The 7,976-nt window shown below is 39.6% G+C and overlaps 1 protein-coding gene across 2 annotated transcripts; it reads right to left on the bottom strand.

Moving 5' to 3' along the window:
• Window positions 1-251: 251 nt before the first annotated feature.
• LOC121508068 lies at window positions 252-6,264 on the bottom strand. 2 transcript variants are annotated; one of them, XM_041784567.1, is made up of 4 exons: window positions 5,939-6,264; window positions 3,181-3,298; window positions 2,304-3,050; window positions 252-1,192 (listed from the first exon to the last, which is right to left on the bottom strand). In XM_041784567.1, exons 1-3 carry the CDS (start codon window positions 6,118-6,120, stop codon window positions 2,316-2,318), a joined length of 1,035 nt encoding a protein of 344 aa, XP_041640501.1. In that variant the 5' UTR covers window positions 6,121-6,264; the 3' UTR covers window positions 252-1,192; window positions 2,304-2,315. The 2 variants fall into 2 exon arrangements, with proteins under 2 accessions (XP_041640501.1, XP_041640500.1); XM_041784566.1 differs by lacking the exon at window positions 252-1,192 and having other exon boundaries at window positions 2,204-3,050.
• Between the last annotated feature and the right edge of the window lie 1,712 nt (window positions 6,265-7,976).

Genomic DNA, 7,976 nt, shown 5'->3' with positions numbered 1-7,976 from the left:
GGTCAAAAAGCAGCAAAAATGAGTTAAAAGTGAATAAAATGGGCAAAAAGCAGCAGAGTGGCAAAAAAGAGGCATTTAATGGCAAAAGGCAGCTTAAAATGGGCAAAAGTGGCAAAAATGGGAAAAAATAGCAATTTGCAAAAAGCAGGATAAAAGAGGCAAAAACTGGTGAAAAGGGCCAAATGGGATAAAAGTGACAAAAATTGGTGGAAAAAGGCAAAAAGAAGTGGCAAAATGGACTAAAAGCAGCAAAAATTGTTTAAAAGTGGCTAAGAAGTGGCAAAAATTGCAAATAAGTGCACTGGAATTAAATAGACAAAAAAAAAATAAAGGTTGACAATTAAGTTGAAAAATTAAATCTTACTGTATGTGTGGGAAAGGAACTGATTAATGTGACTTGCATGGCTAATTTCTGAGGTAAAAGTTTCCCTTTTAGGTTTTCTGGGGGATAATATTCATATTCAGCCATAAAAGAGCCACAGATCATCACAAAAAAGCCTCATGAGGCTCTAGAGCCAGGCGTTATCACTGGTTTAAGAAGTCTAAAATAGCTGTACTCTATTGACAGAGTGCAGATTAAATCCCAGCTGCTCTCTAAATGTCTTTATGCACGACGTCCTATCTCTCGTCTTATTTGATTTTTTTCTCATTATTTCTCTGAGGGCAGCAGACTCTACAGCTTATATCAGAAGCATGTCTCCAACAACATACCTTGCTATCAGCCTGTTTAGTGCTTCCTCAGTGACACACTGTGCAGCTGGTAGGGATGTAAAATCCAGCCCTGGTTGTTTACATGGAGTGGCTCGTCCTTGGTCTGTTGGGTTAACGTAAGCTGTACCTAGGTTAGCGGTGTTTGTGGCGTCCAGCTCTCAGGAAACTAGTTTAGCTGAAGAGTGTTGTTAAACTCGATACTTCGTGAGGTTGGAATAACTGTTCTTGGTGGAGGACAAGTTTACTTCCCTGTTCTTTTTCGTCCTTTATCTAGAGTAGGGAAATGTAATGTTGGTGTTTCCAAGACAGAGAGCTCACACTCGAGCACTCAGACATGATGTGTGTGTGCGCTTCAGTGCCTGCGTTTGTTTGTGTGTTTCTGCCGAGGCTGTTCTCTGTCACAGGATGCTGATGTGCTGACAGTCCCATCACGTCGTCCACCAAACCGGATATTTATTAACCTTCATCAATGAGTTGTCGGCTGTAAAAGTAACGAGCAACGTGTGATTTAAATTGTCAGCAACTGTAACAGCGTTAATGATTTAAAAAAGAAACGCGTTACACTACTAGTTACCATAAAAAGTAACAGAGTTACTCATTCAACACATTACTTAATAATGCATTACTCCCAACACTGGTCTTAACACGCACATCCAAAACAAAGTGGGCAGGCATTTAGCGCACCAAAGCAGTAACATTTCGAGCACTGCTGGTCTGATGAAGAGCAGCAGTGCTCGAAACACAAGGTTGCATTATTGCCTATGTCAGGGGCAGCTTACACATCTGAAAAGCCACCACTGATGCTAAAATGTAGACAGAGGTTTTAGATTAATACATGTTCCCATCCAGACAACATCTTTTCCAGGGGAGGCCCTAGACAATGCTAAACCAAATGAGACATCCATCACTACAGCATGGCTTCACAGTGGAAGAGTCCAGGTGCCAAACTGGCCTGCCTGCAGTCCAGATCTTTCACCAACAGAAAACATTTAGGGCATCATAAAACAAAAAATCTGGCAAAGAAGAGCCAGGACTGTTAGCAGCTAGAATCCTACATCAGACAATAAAGGGACATCATTCCTTTCCCAAAAATTCCAGCAACTGGTCTCCTCAATTCCAAGGCATTTGCTAAAGACTTGGCGCTGCTCCTGTGGTGGCATGCGGTGTTTGTTGCTCATCCTACTGCAACACTAATTTCCCTTTTTGGGACAATAAAGAGATTCTGATTAAGAAAGTTGTTAAAAGAAGAAGGGATGCTACATGATGGCAAACATGGCTAACCTGACACCCCAGATGGATGTGTTTCACACATCCATCTGGGAAAGCTTCAATAGGAAAAGTATGAGAAAAGGCAGAGGCTTGAAAAAACCTCGGAGGGTGATCAGGTGAACGTTCTGTCTGTCACATCTCTACAGGCCAATCAGAGCAACAAAACACGTGACGTAGCCACTATAGAGCTGCGCGTGCACAGCTACTGAGGAATAATGGGAAACACGGCGACTATAGACATGTAAGCACTTGACTTTTGTCATTTTTGAAAAGAAAACAACTCACTGCTGATCCATATATTATTAAAAATGGCAGTTACCAACCTGATACTGAATCTACTTGGTCTCCTTTGACCTGTAAGCATTTAAAAGAGGTCCATTTTCATAGTTCGTCAGGAGACATGCAACACTATACAGCTGATTAATGTTCCCTAAAAGCCAGGGTGGAATTTCAGAGTCAAAGAACTTGTGATCCTTCACTCGTTGGGTGAGGCGCGTCATGAGCACCCTGAGAGAAGCATTGGTCCATGATTTGTTGGGGAAATCCGAAGGCCTGTAGATGTTTTTCAGCTCATTGTCATCAACAAGAAGACCTTTATTGACCATGATGGCCATCCCAGGTCTCAAAAGGGAGAGAATTCCAGACTCTCGAATTATCTGTTTGTTACTGATTGATCCAGCATACAGCGGAGAGATGAAGGTGACCGCCCCGTGAGGTGCAACTCCAAACAGCCCTTTGAGAGTGCACTGGGACTTGCTGGTAGGAGACACTGCTCTCTGGAAAAGAGGAGATGATGGGCACTGGCACCTCAGCTTTGCACAGTCCAGGATGACTGTAGTGTTTTCATAGTCCTTAAACTCTGCTGGCAGATGTTCCAGTATTTCCTCCTCTGGCATCCAGATCCTCACTGACCCAAGCACAATGTACAGAAAGTTGCTCCACGTTGTAATAATCCAACTGACGGTGGACAGCTGGACATCAAACCGATGAGCCAGGTCGCACTGTTTTGAACCCAGTGCAAGATAGTTCAGAAACATGAACAGCTCATCTATGGGCTGCAGAGAGTGAGCCTGTTCAGAACAAATGAACAATAACATTATGATTCTGTCAGCTTATTTTCATTTAATCAGACATGATCGTTGTCAAGCTCATTGTATGGTCCATGGAAATTATCATTTCAATACTGTTATGATTACTTACTTCTAGGGTGATGGGCTCTGCAAAGGTGTCTCTCTGTGCCTGTTTCACATCAGTCATAAATGGAAGTGAAGGCTCTATAAAGGCCCAGAAGCTCATGAGAAGGTCATAGGATGCAAACCTTAAGTAATAATAAGCAAACATTAAAGTCAAATCAGTGTGATCATTATGATATTCCATACAATATAATTACCTAGGCTTTACACACACGCTGCTATTGAGTAGCGCTTGAGTTAAAAAGCTATGATTCAGTTTGTCACATCTACTTTATATCCCTCACATACAAACACATTTGTCATTTTCACAACTGTATTTATAAAAGTTTCTCATCAAAAACTAAATTTTGCCCATTTTTATATGGCATTTGAACACATAACATCCAGAATACAGTCGTCTAATTTACTTAGGTAACCTGAACGCATCATATTTTCTGTCTTTCAGCTCGTTTAGTTTGCTAATTAATAGGAATGCACAATATTGGATTTTTGCCGAGATCTGATATGCCGATATTTACAGATTCATTTTAGCCGATACCGAAATCAATACCACTATTTAAGTATGCTTTTTGGACAAATAATTTCAGTCCTTTCAGACACTTTAAGGCTTAAGGATGACCAAGGAAACAAACTTTAGTCCTTAAAAAACACACTAAAGTTTAAAGACTGAGGATAAATAAAGAAAAAGGCCTCACCTCACATAGGTCTGTTGGTTCAGACTAAAACTCCATTAATTTATTAGTATATATGGACAAAAATATACAGTCGATATATATGCTAAAATACACAGGCAAAATATCGGATGTAATTATCAGCAGAAATTTTGATATCTGCCGATATCGATGTTTGCCTTTTTAAGCCAATATCTGCCGATACCAATACCAGACCGATAATATTGTGCATCCCTACTAATTAATTATAATTCTGCCAATTCCACCACAGATTTCTACACTGGATTAATATTTTTAACAAAAAAGACTTGCTACAAAGTTTGGGAGCACTGAAAAGAAAACTGTCCTGAAGCAGCAAGAGAGTGATAGGAGTGCATGTTACTCCCAGCGCAGGAGGATATGATTGCCTGCAGCTCACAGGCAGAGATTGTATTCCTCAAGCCGACAGCTGAAAGTACTACATTCTGGTTTAATGTTTTGCACAGTACTGATGTGCTTTTAGTTTATGTTCCCTTTGCAAGAACTGATGTAGCTATGTTTTTGAGACTCGATAGCAGTATTGATAAGCTAAAACTTTATTGATTTTCAGGAAACAGAAAACAGAGAACCAGGTCTGTACGGACCCAGGTTTCGATCCCCATCCCTAATGAGTTTTGCAAGCTGTAAGAAGGTAAAGCACGGCAGTAATACCAGCCTTAATCAACACACGAGACCATGCACAGCACCAATCTGTATCATCCAAACAAGCACTGAATGATACTGGAAACTCAAAGTTTCCCTCAACTTCTGATCAGAAGATCATAAGCAGCACTTCATGCTTTCTCTGTAAAACCATGAGCCAAACAGCAGCACTGATAATAAAGACTACAAGCAGCTGCTTAAGGACTGTGAGTAGCGCTGTTTAATCCTAACTTGTCTATTCATTTAAGGAACAGCGTTGCCTTTTAATGCAGATGTTAAGCAAAAAGTCGTTATGACAAATTCAAGTGGGCTTACAGGAAAGTGAAACCAGAATATTATATGAAAAGTATGAAAAACAACAGCAAGAGTGACAAGTGGGTTTATAAGGTATGTTTATAAAGTTAAATATTACTGTATTTGTAAATGTAAATAGCTAAATTATATGAATAAGCTATTCTAGTTTACTTGAATCTCTGAACATGTAAACTTAGGTGTTTTAATGTGTAAGAACCTATAATCTATACATCTTGTTATTCTCTACAATAAAGAAAATCTGCTGTGATGAATTCAATGTCGGACATGTTCATTACATCATGTTCATTATCCAAAATCAACTAGTATTGCAACATGTATTGTATTGTGAGACTGTGAGAAATACCCAGCCCTAGCATGCAGCCCTTTGCCAGGACATTTAAGACCTGCCTTAGTTTCTTTTTTTTTTGGTCTTAATATAGGTTGAATTTATATTATACTGCCTTCGTGTCATACCTATGAAGACATGAAGTTTCTGGAAACTTAGACTCAAAATGTTGTAAGTGGCAGTGTTGTGCATTCATTATGAGAAATCAGTGTTGTCCATCGATAAAAAAATACCATAATCTAATTAATTATAGACCTTGAAATTAAATAATCACAATTAATCACATATGTCGATGATATAAGAAAGACTGCATTAGCTGTAGATTTAACAATAGTAGGAACATTAGGAAGGGCGTGTTTCTGAATGGCATCAAAACTTTTTACTGGCTTTTGAAACAGAAGTCCGGACCACAGACAGATCATCTACTTTCTAATAGAGTATGGATTTTTGTCCATAAAATTAAAAAACTGAGAGCACAGAGGATTTTTATTTGTTTCAAAGTAAAAAAGCTAATCTAGCCGGCTGTGTGATGGCATCACTGGGATTAAGCAGCATAATTTTTGAAATCACCCCCGTGATTAATTAATCAAAAATTTTGACAACACTAAATAAAACTGACTTGTTGCACACCCCTACTGTGAAGAAGTAGACCCACCTAGTTCTAGGTTCTCTTGGCCATTCAGTTTCATTTGGAATAATGACTGTGATCAAGATTTACATTTGTATTGATAAACTGTGCATTGAACCTGCTCTGATGAAACCTCTTACCTTACCTGGTAAAAAAGCGGATGTCTTTGTCCGAGGAAGCAAACCTTTGGATGCCAAACCGCTCCGTCATATGGAGCTTCTCGATCAGTCTTTTCAGGTGCTCAACCTCAGCTTTGAGGGACTTGTTTTCAAGAGCCAAGTCAACTTTAGCTACTTTTACCGGATGAAAAGCATAGCTGTGGTCCATGGCGTTGCTGGACTTTACCTCCTCGAACGGTCTCCTCTCCCACAACCCGGGTCCTGAACGTTGAGCAGAAAAATAGGCTGGTCCGAATTTTACTGAATCACGTGTTTTTTCCCCCACTGTGCTTCAAACTTCATTGCTCGTAAACTCCTGACAGATTTCCTTTTTAATATACATCTACAATTAACAGTTGCAAAGTCTGGTCTGAATGAAGGATTTGGTTGGTCGACCAGCACCACGTGACGGCCTTCTGCCAATTAAAACGTTACCTTAATGATAGTATGAGCTGCGCCATGTAAAATACACTATCGTAGAGCATTAGAAGAGACATTGTTCAAAGTGGAAACGCTCATCATGATTCTTGTGGGTCCGGATTCCTCAGAGTATCGGACAATATACTCAAGTAAAAGTGCATCTACTTTGTTTAAGATTTAAGTAAGCAGACGTTAAAATTACATTCTATCAGTAGGCTACTGATAAATCTACTAACTGAAGTAAAAGTGAAAAAGAAAGTTATTTGAAGAATACCAAAAATTCTGTGTAGGTCATTTTGATACCCTGGGGACATTCATGGGGAAAGTGACTTTTCCTTAACATGCAATAACAAGGGAATATGAATCTCCAACTACTTTTTCTTATAAGGTGTGACTCAACCTAAAGTAAAATGCAACAGCTGGTTTGAGATGAAATGTGGTAATGTGCTACTGACCGTCATGTGTTGTGAAAGTCAGACTACTGGCCATTTACATGTTGTTGGCAGGGGCTTGCCATGCAAAGTAGAAAACATATCTGAACACAATCCAGACACACTGCCATTTTCTCTGGGCCAAAGCTAATTTGTAATACACTAGGGCAGAATGGAAAATTGTGGTCGGATGAATCAAAATGTGAAATTCTTTTGGGGAAGCACGGACGCCATGTCCTGCAGTCTAAAGAGGAGAGGGACCATCCAGCTTGGTATCAGTTCACAATTCAAAAGCCCACATCTCTGCATTGGTGCCAATAGCATGGGCAGTTTACACATCTGGAAAGCCCCTGTTAATGCTAAAAAGTAGACAGATGTTTTGGAGCATTATGAACTCCCATCCAGACAACAGTTCTTCCAGGGAAGGCCCTAAGATAATGCTAGACCAAATAAGACATCCATCACTTCAGCTTGGCTTCACTCTAGAAGAGTCTGGGTGCTGAACTGGCCTGCCTGCAGTCCAGACCCTTTAACCAATTAAAAAAAAAAAAAAACATTTGACGAATCATACAAAAATAAAAAATAAAACAATGGCAAAGAAGAGCCAGGACTGTTAGCAGCTAGAATCATACACAAGACAAGAATGGGAATGTTCACATTTTTAAATATGTTGCTGTCATCAATTTTAAAATGAGCTAATATTTTAAAGAAATGGTAAAATGTTTCAACATCTTATATGTCTAAAGAGGAGAGGGACCATCCAGCTTGGTGTCAGTGCACAGTTCAAAAGTCGGCATCTCTAGTGGCATTGGGTTGAGCCACTATCACTGCAGAAAAGTATACAAATGTTTTAGCACAACATACAGGTCCATTCAGACAACAAATCTTTCAGGGAAAGCCTTGCATTTTTCAAAAACAGAGTCCTGATCCTGAACTGATTTGCCTGCAGTCCATAACTTTCACCAAATGAAGCATTTGGTGCATCATAGCACAAAGAAATCCGGCACAGAAGACCCAGGCCTTTTACGCAACTAGAATCCTACATCAAACAAGAATAGGACAACTTTACAGTCCCAAAACTTAAACAACCGGTCTCTTCACTTTTTTTATGTTTAGAGACTGCTATAAAAAGACTAGGGGATGCTATGCAATGGTAAATATGGTCCCATCCCAA

Source organism: Cheilinus undulatus, linkage group 4 (assembly GCF_018320785.1).
Source record: "Cheilinus undulatus linkage group 4, ASM1832078v1, whole genome shotgun sequence".
Taxonomy (NCBI): domain Eukaryota; kingdom Metazoa; phylum Chordata; class Actinopteri; order Labriformes; family Labridae; genus Cheilinus; species Cheilinus undulatus.
The sequence above is the reverse complement of the archived record's forward strand: the minus strand, read 5'-3'. Positions and strand labels throughout refer to the sequence as shown.